Raw genomic sequence first — 18,142 nt, forward strand, 5'->3', positions numbered from 1 at the left:
AAATGCCTATTCAAAGACAGTAATTTCTATAGCACTATCAATACATTGCAACTTTCTCTGCAGGTCAATACATCATCCTCACAATTGCCCTGTGGATGCAGTTTACAACAAGAGGTGAGGCACTGAAGCTAGGAAGCTACAGCTTACACAAGACCACACAACAGGTCAAGGAGCTCAATCTGTTGGAACTAAATGTTCTATCTATGAGAAAACAACAGCTCTCTGCATATCAAAAACAAGATGCTTATCCTAATTGTGCACCACTGTCCAAGGGAAAGACAGTGCACTTTTTGTTCTATATTTCTCAACTTCAAACTTCTGGAGGCTGAATTAGGGCTACCCATGAAAGTGTGTATTGAATGATCAGGCAGATTCTGGAGAAGTGTTATTATCAATTTTAAAGGGGAAGCTGAATTGCAATCAAAGACAGAGAGGGGCCCAAAGACCATTTGTATGTTTGTGTGTGTATGCAAGACAGAAGACAAACATAAGTTGAGGTTTTGATGTTTTGCAGCAACAGAAATGGATATAAAACCAGCATGGTCTGGTATACGTCATGAAATTGGGCAATGTTCCAGCATGCAGTTAGAACAAACCAAGGAAAACAAAACAGTGGAATGGCAGCCTTTGGACCTTCTACTCCGTACCTCACAGAGGAAAGTGAATATGCCCTGATGTTCCTTCAAAATCTTGGCAATGGTCAGGCTGCCCCGCTTGACCCCACCCAGTGGGTCAAACAGTAGGTCACGATTAAGGGTTCCCTTCCGCTCCTCTGTCCACACGTCGATCTCCTCCTGGTGGTACGCGAAGGTGCAGTTATCCCCGTACTTACAGTCCTGCTTGTTAAGCATATCTACAAAGCAACAAACATCACACCACCACACATGGAGTGGAGGCTGGGATCAGAACCAAGCTTTCTTGCTACTCTCATTCTGCTTCCTTTTCTCCCCACAACCCCATTTGCTTTGTAAACATTTAGAAAGAAACACAAAAGTTCACAATGCCACACATTAGTTTAATGCAGATGAACAAAGTGCCTCTCCTGACCCTAAAATGGCCTGGAAAGGAGATATGGTGGGAACATGAAGGAGGGGGTGCATTGCTTCATGATCCCCCCGCTCTTTTGCTATTAATGTTTATTGAGAGACTGCTTCATGGGCAATGCAAGTTCCCAGTCTCTGATAGTTGCCTACCCAGTGTAATGCTTTATGATTGTAACATGGCCTTCATCATCTTTCTTGGAGATTGATTTATTCAGACTTTGTTGTCTATGCAAAACTAGACCTAGTACCCTGCCATTAGATAGAGTTATGGTTAATTTTGAGTGTCACCAAAAGGAAGTAAATTTTTAGTGATTTTTTAATATTAAATTATTGTATTTCTCTCCTAGGAGGGAGGAAAGATGCTAGATTTTCTGTTTCACATTTCAAAACAAGTATATATGCTTGGCTCTGAGGGACAAGTAGAAAAGCTTTATGTAGAAACACACAGCACAAAAACTTCCAGTACTACAGTCATTGAATCCACCAGAGAGTTTGGTGGACTGACTCAGCCAAAAGTAATACTGATAAAGCAATCCCATTCCTTTAACAGTAGGGACTGCATTTTAGCAGTGGTCAAATGTTATGCCCAAAATAATTATTTCTGGAAAGATTACTGGCACCATAGTTAAAAGATGACTACAGTAGGTGCTAGTTTGGAAAGTAATTAATTGCATCTGATCAGTTAGATGAACCTGGTTTGAGTGCTAAGGAATTTCCTTCATATATACTATCTATTACATTACAATGAAATATTCACAATGTTTCTCATATATGAAGGGCATACTAATGAAGCTGGCTGCTGTCCACAAGAACTGAAGTAAAAAAAATCTTGTTGACATTTAATGTTCCACATGACACTTTTTTCCAAATCAAGTATTTACTTCAATATATTTACATCTACAATGGAAGAATGTGTGTTTAAGTATAACAACATGGTGAAGTTACCACAACAGAACGTGAAACTGGCAAATGTGAACACACGGTCAGTATCACTGCAGAAAGCACAAGGTTTCAAAATGATGGACCCAATTTCAAAGCAGTATGTTTCACAATGGTGACATGTTACAATTATACAAAAAGTTATAGATGATTTAATGAGTTTTCAAAGTTTCTTCTGAAGAGGTGGTCATGCTATGCTTTCCCGCTTACATAAAAGCCTGCTTTCTCAAATTGTCAGTACCAGCACAGAATGCTCTCTGGCACTGATGGATCAATGACTGAGGCTAGGGGCTGTTTGTGCGCTGGGAATGGCATCTAGCGGTAATCATTTGAAACTCTATGTGCCACCCTTTAAATAGGGTTTCATTCATAGGCAGTTCATGGTTGCAGAGATATAGTGATTTCAAACTGAGACCATCTTTTTTTTATATACTGGGTCCATCTTTTTTTTTAAAAAAAATGGGTCCATCTTTTTGAAACACACCATATTAGTACATTGGTATGCAAAGACTTATTCATTTCCCATCACCAGTCAAAATGATTTAATAATTACAAATATGTACAAATCAAACTCTGATTTCCCAAATAGTTCTAGTCTACCCAAATAATATCATCTCTCTCTCAGAGCAAATTGTTTTCAGAATTTCTAAATAGACACATCTGAGACATTTTAAGATGTACATTCTTCAATCTAACCTAACTCAACTACATTGTACCTGACACTCATCAGCTGCCAAACACACAGGGGAAGATAAATGGGGGGGGGGGGGGGGGAACCCTGAAAAATATATCTGAATATTTTCAAAATGAGTCATGGATCACTGGAGTAAAATTTTAAAACAACTAGGTGAGTACAACAGCGGCAATTCTACAGTGTTGTGGGGTTCTCTGCCTTAATTTGTACCCTGATCTTAGCTAGAAAATGAAGGCTTGTCTTTCTCAATATGTGCCTATTCTCAGACAAAGCTCTTCATTGGAAGGCTTTCTCCAGGTCTCCCCATTACTTCAAGGAATTATATGAGATTATCAGGCCTGCTTAGTGGCAGAGCCCAATAGTTGAATATTCTTCCCAGGTGTTTCTGCCTGACACCTATTCTGATGTCACTTATTTACCAGTGAAATAACTCTTTCATTTGCCAAGAGGTTTTAGTTTAATTAGGCTGTTTCATCTTGGCGGGGAATGTCTCATTGCTTTGAATATTTTTGTATGTTTTTAACTTGCATTGTTATGATTTGAAATTTAGTCTGGGAATATGAGTAAAGCATGGGGAATGCCACCATACCGTCCCAAATAAACCTGATTTCATGTGATCTTGGAAGCTAGGAAGCTAAGAAGGGTTGGGCCCTTAGGAAGAAGACAACAAGAGCACACCAAGGACTTCCAAGTAGATCTAGGAAAAAATCCTGGAGAACTGCTATAAGTGACAATTGACAAAAACTGGATTAGATGGCCCAAAAGTCTAAATATAACTAGTCAGCATGCTAAAGTCCCATACAGTAGGCCTGCTTATTAAACTAGTTCATTTAAAGTGGTTTTAATAATGCACAAAGAGCTTTTGATATCATAGAATTATAGAGAAAGATCTAGCAATGCCTAGGGAAGGGTTCCCTCTACATTTCCTGCATGATTCTATGGTCAACTTCTACCAGAAGTTCCACCAGAAATTCCATCAGAAGTTTAGCACAGAATGACATTGTCGGCCTGGAGGTAACATTTCCCAAGCATTGCTAGGTCCTCCTCATAAGTCTATGTTATGTTTGGATCAGAAGCCCAAGACATAATTCATTTCAGGTAAGAAAAAATATGAGTTCCAGATTATATGCAAAAAAACTGCATTACACAAAGGGTTCTGGAAAGGATCCCTCACATAATATGTGGGCCTACTACTGTATATATACATACCTACTATAGAAAGCACCCTTTGCTTTTCATCTTTGAAACAACAGTCACTCTATTTCATCTTTTTCCTCTTTCAACTCACCTTTGCACAGATAATAAGATCCAACAAAATTGGTCTTGGTTGGCCGTGGTCGGATTCTCTTCCAGGTTTTATCATCTATGTTACGGCGTCTGCCCAAAAGGATATCTTTTTTGCACTTGTGGTCCAGGCCTTCTCGATAGGTATAATCACCAGCCTTGGGTCCTACAAGTAGAAGCTGAGATTAAGAAGAACCCAACTTTGCTAAGAGGATCTGGTCTGTATCATTATAAGCAAAAACTTGAAAATGTTACTTTTTATGGACTACAGTTCTGAAGACTGCCCTGCTTTGCCAAATGGCTGTGTGGATGGGGGGTTCTGGGACTTGCACTCCAAAAAAGTAACTTTACAAACTCTGTTATTAGCAGATAACCTGTTTTGGGATAGCAGAGATGACAGGCTTGTTTGAAGATGTGAGTGGATGCCAGTGGATTCTTCACAAGTAGGGCTGTGTTGGGCATCATCGACTCTGGCTGAGACATCAGCAACTCTACCACTTTGGGTATCGCTGTGTGACTTGGCCCACTATGGTTTGTCTAAAAGAACAAGAAAAATAGCACGCATCAACATTGGGATGCGCCCTTTTCTGAAGATTCATCAGTTCCCAAATGCGCAAAATGATAAAACCAAGCAGCTGCTCAATCTCTAACACAGGAATGAACAATCTTTTTAATGTTAAGTGTCTCATTTCCTCAACCCTGCAGATAGTAGATGGGGAAAGATCACAAAGCTGATGAGTCGACACCTCTTTTCTTGTCCCTTTACCATCCCTTCATTCATCCTTGCCCTGTATAGGACACTGAGGATAGGTTAGAGCCGGAGGTTTAGAACAGCTGGTAAATCACCAGCAACTATAAGATCTGTCAACCGAAAGGCTGCAAGTTCAAAGCTCCAGGTTAGTGTGAGCCGCCGACTGTGAGCCCTGCTCACTGTTTACCTAAGCAGTCAAAAACAGCTTTAGCTGTAATTGGAGAAATTGGGTACCACTAAAAGGTGGGGGAGGTGTTTTATGACGCCATAAAGAAAGAAGATCAGAAAATGCTGTGCGACCAAAAGGAAGGAGGAAGTCCTGATGGCTATTCGTCATAGAGGATGGAGCGACAGCACCCCCTGTGGCTGGACTCACCTCCCATGACACCAAAACAGCTGGACACCAAGGCAAAACAACACACTTCCTTTCTGTTCTGTCTGTGTATTGTTTGCCATGTATGTGTACTGTGATCCGCCCTGAGTCCCCTTCAGGGTGAGAAGGGCGGAATATAAATAAAGTGTTTATTATTATTATTATTATTATTATTATTATTATTATTATCACTCTGCAATGGGAAACTACGAGAAAGTGCCACATTATGCCAATTTGTTGGAGCTGCTAGAGGGAATTTTAGGAACCACTAGCTTTGCACAGTGCTGATTGCTACACAGCAGAAAAGATCATTTTATTTTTATTCTATCAATTAAAAGTGCCAACAACTCACCATGGGTGGTGCTTTCTTTACATTAGTGGGCTGCCGTGTTTCTTGGGTGCTGGTTTCCTCTAAAAAATTGGAAAAAACAAGATAAACTAAAATAACGTGTCAGTGTAAAATACTGATATTTAGGAGCTCTACCACACATGTACTCCATTTTCTGAAATCCCCATGATCCAATTTCTTTTAACATTTAAAGCCTATATTTTCAAACAAGAAGAAAACACACTGTAAATTGAAAATATTTTAAATCCCATTCATTACAATAGATCTAGCATAAGAGAACACTCATGGGAATCTTCAGTCTTTGTTTTTAAATTACAGGCATACAACCATTAACCAAGCCTCCGATAGCAAAGCTCCTTTTTTCATTACCACCTAGCTCTCACTTTTCCTCATCTAATTGGGCATTTTCCAGGATGATGAGAGACGGCAAGTGTCATGTTGCAGAAGTGTGCCTGCAGCAATGCAATAAAGAAAGCTTGAGCTGGGGAAGAGTAAGATTCCACTCCAGCCCAGTCGTATTACAGATGTGAATGCCTGCAACAAACAGGCATGATAAACAGGAGTTCTTCTATTGAGCTTGTGTGAACAAGTCAAATGGAAAAGGGGAGTACAGATAAGCTTGCCTCACCAGCTCACCTCAGCTTGTTAAAAATGTGGAGAACTTTAAAATGGGGTCAACAAAATGGAAATCATGACAATGGCAAGGCTGATAAAAGAAAAGTCATTATGGGAGGCTTTTTGGAAAAACATTAAGTGATCTCCAGAAAGTTCAAAATGTTTATTTACTTATACACCAGTTACAGGAGTTCCTACATCTCACCTACTAAGGGTTAACAGCAGAGATGGCTACAATCTCTAATGTCATCTGGAAAGCAGAAGGATCAGTGAGAGGAGTCACATGAAAATATGGCCACTTGGAAGTTTCATCCTTCCTATTCTATGACAGCTCCTCCATAACATGAGCCTACAGCAGTGGTACTCAACCTGTGGGTCCCCAGATGTTTTGGCCTTCAATTCCCAGAAATCCTAACAGCTGGTAAACTGGCTGGGATTTCTGGGAATTGTAGGCCAAAACACCTGGGGACCCACAGGTTGAGAACCACTTGCCTAGATGATGCTTGACAGAGGCCCTCATAATACAGCACAGCATTATAATATAGCATTAATTGATCCTGCATTTAGGCCCCATGCCTACCAACAGTAAAAGTATCCAGTGCATCCAGGGACCCTCGACTAGTTTCGAAGGCATCCAGCACATCCAGCCGGGACTCTGCATACGGAAGCAGTTCTAGTGAATCCAATGAATCCAAAGGAGAACTGCCACTGCCACCCACAGGTGGTTCGAAGGCATCCAAGACAGAGGAGGAAGACAGTTGCTTTGTGGCTTCCATCATAAGGCCAAAGGAGGCAGGAGGGAGTGGCGTGGAGACTGGAATGTTGGCTGCTACCACCGGAGGGAGCAGCGGAGTTCCTCCCGGAAACACTGGGATCAGCCGAGGCATTTCACTAGGCATACTGGCAGGGAGGGCACCTTGTACTAGAGACTTTACAAGGAAAGATAAAACATGTGATAGTTAGGGGAAAGAAATCAAATATGGAAGAAATTCAAGTCAAGCACTTTGACAGTTAAGAGTTCAGAACCACCTTTATTTTTCCCTTATGGCAACACCAATCTGTGACAGAACTGACTCACAAAGATTCTGGGACACCAATCTGGCCCCTCGGTACATTTCACTATTGCACTGGCATCAAGGAGAGCCAGGACAAAGGCAGCACAACTAGATGGGTGAAACAGGCAATGTAGGAATAGGTCAGCTACAGTAGGTTATAGAAGAAGCTTTGTGGAGATTCAGAAAACAAGAAAGTATGGCTATTAACTATCCTGCTAGGAGTTTCTCCCAGCTTGATTTCCAAGTTGACATCACAGGTCAGAAAATTTTGGGAGTGAATAGTATTAAAAAGCAACCTTATTGAACACTGGACGGTAGGAAGCCAGAGCCAGGTGAGTTCAACTGTCCTAGGACATTTAAAAGTACAATGGACAGAAACATAACATTTCTCAGATGTCCTTTTGTGAGTAAAACAACTCCAGAAGTACTGATTTGGAGATACTGATCTTAAGCAGAGGAAGCCCAATTTCACTTTGCCAAAGTTGTCTAACTTGCAGCGTATACTGTATAATACAGTACAGCGGTTCCCAAACTGTGTTCTGTAGGACCCCCAGGCTTCCACGAAGACATTATAGGGGATCTGTGAAAAAAAATCTTCAAAACCTTTTAAAAAACTTTTTAATGTCCATGCCAGAGTATGAAGATCCTACTGAAATTCAATGTGCCTCTGCTTTAAAAATGAAATTTGAACCTCTTAATTTCCAAAGCAACACTATACAAAACACCCAGACAGTAAGAGTAGATGAATAAAGGAAGAATTGTTTGGGTTTTGTGGGGAAATCAGGGACAGAAAGGGTTTTGCAGTGGGGCAAAGTCTTATGAAGTCTTCCATGACCAAAAAAGTTTGGGAACTACTGACATAATATAACCTCCTTTTTCGTTAGTGCAGATGCCCTCCAATACATGAACTTGAAAAAGGGGATTCAGAAACGTATGTAATTGTCTCTCTAAATCTGCACTTTTGACACTGCAGATGTGATTATTTGTGGATTCAATTAAAATGTTTTATCTAAGGTCCTCCAACAGCACTCTAGTCAGCTTCCTCCAGTCATTCTGAAGGACTCAAGGTTTCCTAAGGGGAACCGTTATCTAGGAATCTCTAGGTCCTCCAAGGCAATTCTATGGCCAGAGAGATTCTGTGTCCCTAACCCTAGTCAATGTGGAAGGCTGATTGTAGAATTGTTTTGTGAAGAGACTAGGAGAGGCCGTAAAAGGATCCTAGAACAGAGAAAAATGGCTAGCTACACAGCAAGGAAACCCATTCTTACTAGAGAGTATTGTTGAGATCCATCTGCAAGAGAATCCAGGATTGAATCCAATTCATCCCCAAGAACTCCTCCTTCAGCGAAATCATCCACATTCTCAGATGCTGGCACAGGTGCCACCTCCGAAGAAGAGATGAGAGCGCTGGCAGGGACCAAAGTTGGCGTGCTCTTTGCCTCCAAGTCCGATGATGGAAAGGCAGGGCCCTCACTCACAGTGATGGAAGTGGCACAGGGGACAGCCAGGCCCTGAAGTTGTCCAGAAATATCTACAAGGCAAGTTATTCGATCTCAGAAATGACAAATGGCATAAATGAAACACAATCGATCCTAAATCTTCAAAGTATTGGAACTATTTTGTATCAGCGTAGAAGACTGTCTTGCCCAGGGTTGCCTACAAACAGTAACTACCTAGGATCACAGGTGGAGGCCATGGAGTAGCAGTATCAGATACTATCCTATCCCATTTATTTGAAAACTGAAAATGACAAAAAAAATCTTTCTCTTCTTCAAAAGATGGCTGCTTGTTTTTTCTTACCTTTTAAAGTAACATTCCTAGCTTCATGTATGGCTCACATTTATCTCCAAATATAGAAGCCAGGGTGGTGCAATGGATTAAACCCTTTTGCTGGCTGACCTGCTGACCTGGAGGTCGGGAGTTCGAATCCGTGAGACAGAGTGAACTCCCATCTGTCAGCTCCAGCTTCCCATGTGGGGACATGAGAGAAGCCTCCCAAAGGATGATAACATATCCAGGCGACGTCTCTGCAGACAGCCAATTCTCTCACACCAGAAGCGACTTGCAGTTTCCCAAGTCACTTCTGACACAATAAAAAAAATCTCCAAATATTAAACCTACAGACGGCCAATTCTCACACACCAGAAGCAACTTGCAGTTTCCCAAGTTGCTTCTGACACAATTTAAAAAATCTCCAAATATTAAACCATGTGTACACAATGTATCTTATGGGGATCAGCTGTCTCCACTGTTGCATTTTATCTACTACTTTCGATTTGGTTTGTTTGTTTTTCTCATGGCATTGAATATTTGCCATTTTCTATTTGGAAACTGCCCTGAGTCCCTTCGGGGAGAAAGGGCAGGTTATAAATAAGGATTATTTATTTATTTATTCCATCACATTTGGATCTTCATTTTGCATTGTTCTGCTTTAATAGGAGCAACTATAGGATTAGTATCAGGAAATGTATCGTATATACTCGAGTATAAGCCTAGTTTTTCCACCCTTTTTTTAGGCTGAAAAAGCTCCCCTCGGCTTATACTTGAGTCAAGGTTATTTATTATTTACTCTATTATTATTGGAAGGATATGTAAACACATGTACACTGAAGAAGGTTAGAATAATGGTTTAGTCAGAGTTGGAAAGCCTCATCTTACAGTTTTATGTAAATATTAATAAACAGTCAACCTACTGATGCCTCAATTAATGTAATTTTATTGGTATCTATTTTTATTTTGAAACTGACCCATAGCTGCTGCATTTCCCATCCTCAGCTTATACTCAAGTCAATACGTTTTCCCAGGTTTTTTTTGGTAAAATCAGGTGCCTCGGCTTATATTCAGGTCAGCTTATACTTGAGTAGATACGGTAATTTTCTGGAGGGGCCCTTCACAATATAGATAGTCAGGCATTGTGCAGTTATCTCCTTAGCCTTCCTGAAAGCAAGTTACTCAAATGACCACAAAAATATGAGCTATACAACAAAGAAGCACCAAAAAAATCACCTGTTTCAATGTCATCTACAGAGCTCAATCCATTGGAAACAGACTGCAGAGAAAGAGTGGGGAGGGAAAGACTACAATCAATGCACATTTTTAAAAGACGTTACCAGTCCTTTTAAGTTTTCACAATTCATAGTCTAGATATATAACTACCCTGAAGTTATTTCTTTTTTCTTCTTTAAAGCCTGCTCTGCTTCTCTTTACCTTTTGTGACCAACACCCCACCTCGGCGCTGTCTCCAGCTCTATTTTTTCTTCTTTTCTGTTCCTCTGCATTCTGCAGGTATGTTTTCATTTTTTTTTTAAAATCCATACATTCGTTTTGTTCAGTTTTTATTTACTCCCTATCTTTTTAAATCTAGCATTCAATTTTCTCAGTTTGAAACACTGCTTTGGGCTCTATTTCTGAACGAGGAAAGAGAAACTGCAACTAGTTGCCTCTTGTGACCAACAGCTGTATTTTGCACTAATACCTTATAACTTTTTGACTGACAGAGAGACCAACCAATCAGAATTTGTATTGTCAGTTTCTTCTGAAAACAGGAAGAATCACCTTCCCCTGAGTTTTTGTAGGGGGAAGATTGTACAGCTGGCAAAAAGCAGTGTCAATCCATGATAAGCTTGTCATTCAAACTACGTACAATCAAATACATCTCTGATTACACATAGTTTGAGTGATGAGCTTATCTCTTCTTTTCACTTAGACTACAGATTCATTCTTATAATGTCGGCAGATTTCATATAGAACATGGCTTCTATGGCTTACTTAGTGGACACTTTGGCAGATGTCACAGACACACCACAGCTCTATGTGATGGGTTCAGTGACCCTGTCGATTGCACCATTGAGGTGCCAGAACATTTTAATACTGAAAGAACTCTACATTGAAGTCCAGGGAATGACTCTAAGAACATAAGAGGGACATGTTTCCAAAGGTTAAATCTCATTAGAATTCAGAAATCTAAAGTTCCTACCCATTTTTTGAAGGACCAAATATGGAAAAAGATAACCAAAGCCATACCTTTTAATAACACATGCACAACATACACAAAGTATAAAATGCAACTCTACTTTCAGTTACAGAGCAACCAATTTCCAGTTTATTAAGCATCAGAACAAATGTGTAAAACTGCTACACATCACACAAAAGGTGGCCAAATGTCAGTAATCAAGCAATTTGGTCTATTATATTAATATCCTGATCATTCTTTGGCAGAAGCAGACAATAGATTCTAACCACAGAGAAACTGATTCAGCTTTTATAAGGATGCTGTATTATTTATTTTCACACTGTACTCTGCAGTGCAGCTATAGCAACCATAACTAAGTACTACTGAAAACAATGGAACTAGTTGGTTGCAACTAATATGTTCCAATGGGGCTGACAAGAATTGGCCATTATGAATTGTAGCAGGGACTGGGGCCTAAACTTTGGAAACAACTGTTTCAAAGCAATAATATTCCATACATCTGTTATTATCATTGCCTTCAAGCCATTCCCAATTTACAGTGACCATAAGGGAAATACTACACTTATAATAATTCTTTTGCCATGCTCATATAATCAGAGCTAACTGCATGAAGCATGAGATTTCATTATCTATGCCTTATATAACCTCCATTTTCTGAAGCTGCCCTTTCTAATTTCAAAGTTAAAGGCCACAAAGTTATGAAAGCAGAGCTGAAAGTTTGCACCAGAATATCTCGGTCAGCAATTTTCAACCTGGGGATCGCAACACTTGTGGGGGTTGGCCAGCTGTTTGATAGGGAGTAGTGCCACCTCATCCTTTGGCCCCTCTTCCCTGGAATGGCTGGCGGGCCCCCTCTGCCAACCAAACAGCCAGCCAGCACCTGGCTATGTGTGCCTACGCTGCTACCCCTCCTCTATCTTTCCTCCTCCAGGTCGGCACAGAGGGGCTCCTCCTCCTCTTTCTCTGTTGGGGTGGTGAGGAGTCATGGGGAGGCACTTAGAGGCAGAGATGCATGCACGTGGCAGCCCCCCCCCCTTCTCCCTCTTTCCTTCTCTCCTTTTCCCCCCTCTTTTTCTTTCTCGCCCTTTTTCCCTCTCCTTCTCTCTTGTTCTTTCCCTTTTTCTTTTTTTCTCTTCTTCCCCCTCCTTCTTTCCTCCCTCTTTTTTCTTTCCTTTCTCATCCTCATTCTTTTTATATCCCTTTCTTTTCCCATCCTTCTTCCCTTCTTCTTCTCTCTTTCCTTCTCCCTTTCCCTTTTTCTTGCCTCCCTCTTTCTCATCCTTTCTCCTTATCTTTTCTATCCCTTTCCTATCTTTCAGTTTTCCTTCCTTCGTTTCTGTTCCCTTCTTTCTACCCCTTCTCTCCTACCCTTCTTGTCTCCTCTTCTCAATCCTTCCCTTTTCTATTGATAATTCTCTTACTCTTCTTTTTCTTTCCTCCTTGATCTCCTCCTCCCCTTTCTTTCTATCCATCCTTTCTTTCTATCCACCCTCCCTTTCCCCCTCTACGTCTCTTTCCTTTTTTTCTAATAATCTCTTTTTCTTTCTCTCTCCCTCCCCTTCTCATTTTTCTCATGTGCCCCTTTCTTTCTCTCTCGCTCTCATTCCCTTCTTCTTTTCTCTCTCTCCTTCTTTCTTCCTCTCTTCCCCTTTTATTTTCTCCTTCTCTCTCCCCCCTCTCCTTCTCTCTTGATTTTTATCTTTCTTCCACTCTTTCCCTTTTTCTCTGTCTTGTGCCCCTTTCTTTTTTCTTTCCTCCTTTTTCTTCCTCTCCCTCCCTGGATACAAGGAATGGAGATAAAGCTTCAGTGGAGAGACTTTTTCCCTTGATAACGCTTTCAGGAGTGATTTTCCCTTCCGAAGGATAGATTCCTCTCCCTCCCTGTTGTCTTACAACAGGGAGTCGTTTGTAACTTAGGGACAGCCTGGAGTCTGAAGAACAACATCATCACAAAAGTGTGGACAGTCCTAAGGGATGAAGTTATGAAATAGCAATGAAAATAATTTTATGGTTGGGGGTCACCACAATATGAAGAACTGTATTAAAGGGTCATGACATTAGGAAAGTTGACAACCACTGATCTAGGTAATGCATACCCCCATAGAGTAACTGGGCTGTGGTTAATAAGCTGCAATTGTGGTGGAGATGGAGTGAGGCGCATATGCTGCACAAAACCAAACCCCCAAAGGCTCTTTCCTTCCCATTTTTAACCTTTTTTAAAGTTGCTTTTCTGCCAAAAAAGCATATTCCAATGCCAGAACAAAATCCCTTTGCAGTGCTACTGTATGCTGTATGCTACAAGAAGACAATCCTGCACTTAAAAAATTGCTCAAAAGGTGAAGTGGCACAATATCCCCTTCAGTTGCCAAAATGGCAATGACACAACTACAGTACATTATAAATATTCAAATCAAGCAACACAACCCTTTAGACCTCATACTGTGCCCACCCCTGCTACAAACATTGTTTTGGGATTGCATCCTTGTTAATTTGGTGAGAATCGGATAGCAGTGAGAATTGGATACCTGCTGTGATGTTTGTGAACATGAGAACTCCCATTCGTACATCCCCAATTTGACTGGTTTAGGTCAGACATGCAAAAAGTGGGTAGGCACATTTTACTGCAAGGCTGAAATTCTCTTGTACAGTTCATAATTTCTACTGGAGAGTTCAGACTACAAATCCCACAACTATTTACCCCTTGCGGGGAAAAAGATTCCCTGAGACCAACATGTTCAATTATCCGTAGCAATCATGCATACATAAACACTCTAGAAGAGAAATAAGCATGTAGATCTTTTTAAGTCACAAGATTTAAAAAAGTAAAATTAAACACTTGCTGGTGTTATCACTCCCTCAAATAATGGTTTTAGGCTGAAACTGCAAACTGGGACCACTGAGAAACAAGAGAGGGGCGCAACCTGACATGAAGGAACCACAAAAGATCTATTAAAAAAAAATAAGGGCTGAGGAGAAAATGAGGGGCAAAACACACACAAAACAACACAGTGACAATTGAGCATGCTGAGAGGGAGGGTGCGGGAAATGCGCAAAACTAGCCGATTTAATGCTCTTTGGTACTCTTTGAACAATAATGGCCTACCTGATTTGGTAAATTGGATGATATGCCATTACTGAGTAGAGAAAATGTTTCCAATTCCTGCTACAAGGAAGAGAGAAAACATAGTAGATGCTTAGTAAGGTTCAGTGACACACTTCAAACAAAACATTAGGCAAAATTCAAATATAATGCATGAGTTCCAATAACATTCTTATCCTGCTCTTTGTTTAAAATTGCATAGAATAGATAGACATCAAGCCCCTTACATGTCACTAGATATTGGAAGTGGGCTTCATCCAGTTTGATGGATTCCATCTTGTCCAGGTCTGGGGTAGAGCACTGGATCTAGATGTCAGCATCCCAAAACTAAAATCCCTGCTTAGTCAAGATATATACCAGCTGGTCTTAGGGAAATTATTATCTCTTCGCCTAACGAAGGATTGTTGGGAGGGATGAAAACTAAATAACCCCATGTATGCTATCTGAATAATGAAAGGGATACCAATATAATACCTGAGGTCTTTTATATGCCTTCCGGACCCTTAATCCCAGTGTCTGAGCAAGATCTTGACCAAGTTGTGCCACACTTTCATCCTTCAGCAGAAAAAACAGTCAGGGTCATTTTGTGTGTGCCAAGAAATCTACTTGATTCTTCATGCAAATAGCAATTTCAGTTATTGAGAAAGAAGTAATCTTCTCAGATTTCTCATTTGCAAATTTTCAGACAAATTTACATGGTGTTGTTGAAGGCTTTCATGGCCTGAATCACTGGGTTGCTGTGAGTTTTCCAGGCTGTATGGCCATGTTCCAGAAGCATTCTCTCCTGAGGTTTGCCCACAACTACGGCAGGCATACTCAAAGGTTGAGGGGTCTGTTGGAAACTAGGTGGCCAATTGCAACATTCACACTTGTCTCAAGCAGACAAAGAGTTCTTTCTCCCACCCTGGACATTCCACAGATATATAAACCTCACTTGCCTAGTTTCCAACGGACCCCACAACCTCTGAGGATGCCTGCCATAGTTGTGGGTGAAACGTCAGGAGAGAATGCTTTTGGAACATAGTCATACAGCCCAGAAAACCCACAGCAACTCAAATTGATATTGACCACACTGAGACATCATAGAAAACTACTGTTCAAAGTGACCATGGTTTGTTGAATAGACTGGGATTAATCTTGTAGCCAAGTAAAGAAACCATGTTTGTTGAACCCATTATGTTACTTCTGTCCATTCCTGCCTGAAATTTTGAATACTTTTATGTCTTTCTTTGACTGATGTTGCCAACTCTTCCAAGAACAAACTGTTTATATATATATATATATATATATACACATATACATACATACACACACACACACACACATATATATATATATATATGAATATAAATTTTAAATTATTCTTATTGTGAGACACTCTGGCCCCATTTTTGACAAAAATCTATAAATCAAATAAATAATATTTATTTTATACACTATCTTTCAATGATCTTATCAATTTGCATAGTTTTCAAAAGCATTTGATATTCAGCTGTATTTTCAGAACTCTCTTTTGACATTGAACATCTTTCAGCTATGTCTTCCTCATTGTCTAAAACAGAACTACTTATTTCTATGCCAAAGCCTTCTTTATAACATACATTCTCCATCACCTTTAATAGTATGTCTATTTACCCTGTGAAGGAAAAATATAGTCTTCACTTTGTATTGAACTCTAAAATTACAACAGCAAAACAACAGAGAGTAAACAATCAGGCACATCTAATCACCTCTCAACAAAAGATTCCCCCAGGCACTGCCAAGCCATCAAATGCTAATTAAGGTGGTCAGTTGAAACATTCACACCTAGCTCCAGCAGACAAGAGCCCTTTGCCCCACCCTGGTCATTCCACAGATATATAAATCCATTTTCCTACTTCCCACAGACCTCACTACCTCTGAGGATACTTGCCATAGATGCAGGCGAAACGTCAGGAGAAAATGCCTCTAGAACATGGCCATATAGCCCGGAAAAACCTACAACAACCCAGTGATTCCGGCCATGAAAGCCTTTGACAATACACTGAATACATTTGATTAATGGTAAAACATTATTGCATACTACTCTTCTCTTAAAATATGGGACATTTACAAATTGGAAAGTTGCTACTTACATGTGGAAGGGACAAGAGACAGCGGCTGTTACATTCATAGGCTTCTTTGTGCCTCCCGAGCTCATTCAAGCAGCGGGCCTTCCGGAAAAGCGCTCGGATGTTCTCTGCATCAAATCCCAGAGCCTTCTCACTATCTTCCAAAGCCTTCTCATATAAACCCTGTGGGGAAAGGGACCAATATATTTCAGCCAAATTAAAATAATTGTTTTTAAAAGCAACACATAGATGGCACTGATATCCTACAAAAATAAACTGTATGGAGAGTGACCATATACTTCTTTCCTGTTGTCTCTCCCATAATATGTCCTCATATTGCACTCCCCCATCCCATTTTTTCAGAAGGCCTGTCTCCACTGTTCCATCCCCTATGAGCTCTTATATCTTAGTCATTCCTATCTCATCCAGTGTTTTATTATTTTATGTACATTTGGCCCGCCCACTGTGATTGATTTTTCAACTTATTATTTTGTACTGCATATTCACTTTATATTCTATTTATTTTACTGTGATTATATTTTTTCTTCTGTATTTTTGCTGTTATGTATTACCGGGCTTGGCCTCATGTAAGCCGGCCCGAGTCCCCTTCGAGGAGATGGTGGCGGGGTATAAATACAGATTATTATTATTACTATTATTTATCTCCATTATCTTGGAGAAACTATAAAAAGACAGGGATTCTTGTTTACGTGTGGGGAAAAGTGATTAATCTTATTAGCAATATCAGGAACAAAATATCTTTTAAAAGTGGTACAGTATTGCTATTGTCACTGGTTCTGGATAAAAATGGTACACCTAAGTACAAAGAACTGATTGCAATGTTCCTGGTGGCTGTAAGATTAGAAATAATAAAATATTGCTAAAAGGACTTAACATTAGATCAGAGGTGTCAAGACTGTAGCCCTCCAGATGTTTGAACCTCCAGTTCCCAGAAGTCCTAATCAGCTTGTCCAATAGCCAAGAATTCTGGGAGCTGAAGCTGAAATGTGACACCTCTGCATTCGAGAATGAATGAGCATAGACACAGAAATTTCATTTGACAAAAAAACCCTTTCAGAACTTGACATGAAATAAAATGAATGAATACTATAAGTGACTTTGCAACAAACTGGCCCAACAAGTTTTGTCATCAGAGTTCAAACAGCTTATGGAGCCCTGATACACATGATGAATCTTTGAAATACAACTTTCTAAGTACAAACTACATAATTGTGTTTTACGAACATGTTATAATGAATTGTTTGTATACAACAAAATTGAAATGTATATGCAGCATCAAATAATAACCTGCCCATAAAAACAAGGCATGACAAATTGAAAAACTGATTTCACCCTTAATTGTTGCACTACAGCAATTCTTTTCCATAGAATCTTAGCTGTAAGTCATTAAGTGAGGAGAAAAATGGATGTAGATACGGAATAGCCTCCAGAATACTTGCCATGGTATAGTAGCAGGCAGCGCGGTTGACGTACAGGTTGCATTGGAGATCCACTGGAATGGTCACCTCATCTGAGGCTGCATATTCAGTTACATTCAGCCCTTCTACATACTGGACCAGCGCTAGCTTAAAATCTTTCTCTCGGAACAAGTCATTGCCTTCTGCAAGTAAGTTTCGCACCAGCTTCTGCAAAAAAGCCTGTCAGAAGAAACAGAGGGAAAGCAGGAAACAGAATTAAAAGACAATTCTGGATTTTCACCCCCTGACAACAAAACATGTGATTGGGAGCATGTCCTTACTGCAATGCACCAGTCACTTCTAAGTCACTATCTGCAGTCCTTCATTAAAACAACATAGAAACATATTATTTTGAAACTCCTAAGAATCTCCTGTTTACAACTTAGTAAGCCAAAACT

The 18,142-nt window shown here is 40.1% G+C and overlaps 1 protein-coding gene across 4 annotated transcripts in view; it reads right to left on the reverse strand.

The window, feature by feature from the left end:
- ZC3H7B (zinc finger CCCH-type containing 7B) overlaps positions 1–18,142 on the reverse strand; it is a 61,235-nt gene that overhangs the window by 32,010 nt on the left and 11,083 nt on the right. For 3 of the 4 annotated variants that reach the window (XM_067469176.1, XM_060777119.2, XM_060777120.2), the window contains exons 4-14: positions 17,727–17,924; positions 16,291–16,449; positions 14,651–14,731; positions 14,180–14,239; positions 10,110–10,152; positions 8,372–8,634; positions 6,629–6,977; positions 5,437–5,495; positions 4,335–4,497; positions 3,965–4,126; positions 648–853 (exon numbers count right to left, since the gene is read on the reverse strand). In XM_067469176.1, the coding sequence (XP_067325277.1) occupies positions 648–853; positions 3,965–4,126; positions 4,335–4,497; positions 5,437–5,495; positions 6,629–6,977; positions 8,372–8,634; positions 10,110–10,152; positions 14,180–14,239; positions 14,651–14,731; positions 16,291–16,449; positions 17,727–17,924 (1,743 nt within the window). The remainder of the gene's footprint in view (positions 1–647; positions 854–3,964; positions 4,127–4,334; positions 4,498–5,436; positions 5,496–6,628; positions 6,978–8,371; positions 8,635–10,109; positions 10,153–14,179; positions 14,240–14,650; positions 14,732–16,290; positions 16,450–17,726; positions 17,925–18,142) is intronic. The other variant, XM_060777122.2, reaches the window with a different exon arrangement.

Source organism: Anolis sagrei, chromosome 5 (assembly GCF_037176765.1).
Source record: "Anolis sagrei isolate rAnoSag1 chromosome 5, rAnoSag1.mat, whole genome shotgun sequence".
Taxonomy (NCBI): Eukaryota; Metazoa; Chordata; class Lepidosauria; order Squamata; family Dactyloidae; genus Anolis; species Anolis sagrei.